Source organism: Morone saxatilis, unplaced genomic scaffold (genome assembly GCF_004916995.1).
Source record: "Morone saxatilis isolate NCDOM2014 unplaced genomic scaffold, NCSU_SB_2.0 Contig1, whole genome shotgun sequence".
NCBI classification, from domain to species: Eukaryota; Metazoa; Chordata; class Actinopteri; family Moronidae; genus Morone; species Morone saxatilis.
The window spans coordinates 9367581-9369113 of record NW_023339651.1 but is presented as its reverse complement, the minus strand read 5'-3'; the positions used below and the strand labels follow the sequence as shown (position 1 = coordinate 9369113).

The 1533-nt window shown below is 40.0% G+C and overlaps 1 protein-coding gene across 2 annotated transcripts in view; it reads right to left on the bottom strand.

The window, feature by feature from the left end:
* The window catches only part of ghdc (GH3 domain containing), a 5081-nt gene extending 3655 nt beyond the window's left edge, over positions 1 to 1426 (bottom strand). Inside the window, exons 1-2 of one of the 2 annotated variants that reach the window (XM_035658535.1) lie at positions 1217 to 1426; positions 735 to 1028 (exon numbers count right to left, since the gene is read on the bottom strand). In XM_035658535.1, coding sequence (XP_035514428.1) covers positions 735 to 1028; positions 1217 to 1301 — 379 coding nt within the window. In that variant the 5' untranslated portion in view covers positions 1302 to 1426. The remainder of the gene's footprint in view (positions 1 to 734; positions 1029 to 1216) is intronic. The other variant, XM_035658543.1, reaches the window with a different exon arrangement.
* Positions 1427 to 1533: the final 107 nt, after the last annotated feature.

The window sequence follows — 1533 nt, the reverse complement described above, 5'->3', positions numbered from 1 at the left end:
CCAAAAAGTAGATTAAAATAGAGGGATTGTATACATACACAAATATATGTGTACATTTTTGTACTTTTTGAGGTACTTTGCATGACTATTTCCATTTTTTGATACTTTATGCTGCTACTTCACTACAATTCAGAGAGAAATATTGTCCTTTTTACTTCATAAGACTTTACTAACACTTTACTTTTACTTGTATGGTAATGGTATTGGAGTATTTCTACACTGTGGTATTGCTAAAAGATCTCAGTACTTCTTGAAACGGCACTTAGATCTCAGCCGAGAGAAAAACTATTGCCATCTATTTTGAGAATTGTTTAAGTAATTTTTCAAGCAAAGATTTCAAACAGTGTCTAGTGTTTAAGCTTTGCAAATATGAGGATTTGCTGCATTTGTCTGTCTTAAATGATGTAATATATTTGGGTTTTGGACATTTGGTAAAACAAAGTGATTTGAAGGCAAATTGTGATGGAATTTTTTCACAATTCTTGTAGACCAAACTATTAAAAGATAGATTAATAGACTTATATTGGTGTATATTGATTTGTTTTTGTTGTAATTACAGAAATAAACAAATAACTGAACAGTTAAATCAATATAAATAATATGGGGGAACAAATGTGAAGAAAATGAGTGCACAGTTGAGTTTGATGTCTTGTGAGAAATGTTTTTAAGACTCCTGGGCTCAGTAAATATATATATATATATAAAATATGATCATTATATTCCTGCTTTCTTACCTTTTATTGAGCTGAAGTCATACTGTCTTCCATAACATGTGTTTACGTTTCTGCGCAGGCGCTTCAGGAGAGTCTCCTCCTGGACTTGCTTCACATTGAGAGAGTCGGCTTCAAGTTTCCTCCTCTGCCGCCTGCCCAGCCAGCCCACTCCCTTCACCGCCAGATACTGACTGAGCACACCGCTCAACGCCCGGTTTCCACCTCTCATCTTGGAGCTAATGTCCCTCCAGATGAGCGCCATCCCCACCACAGAGCAGACACCGAGGGCAGTGGGCAAAGGAGGCGGCAGCGCTGCTGTTACACAAGGAAACATAAGATGAGCCGGACGGGGGCGCTGTTACACAACTTTACACCGTTACCTGTTTCATGTAACACTTTCAGGCTGCCAACCTGCACTGCTGTCCCGTCAGTAGGTTACCATTACAGCGACCCCCGCCCATCATTTCACACGTTCAGCATCCATCCTAGTTCAGCTTACTTACCCTGATTTTGTCCAAAGATGGCGACAGCAAGAGATAAAACCGCAAAACAAAGCGGAAGAGCCGCCCGAAACCAAGAGAAAGCCATCTAGCACAAACAATGTGACCTGACTTTTATACTGTTTAAACTGTTCACATTAATAATAACGTTTAACTCGCATTAATGCGACAACAGAAGAGCCTGAACTTTTGCTATCGAAGCCGTTTCGGCTACTTCCGTGTTTGGGTCGCAGCCTGTCGCTCTGATTGGCTGACTACTGGATGACGTGTGTTTGCTGATTTACACCACGCGCACACAAAAACAAAAAAACAAAAACAAA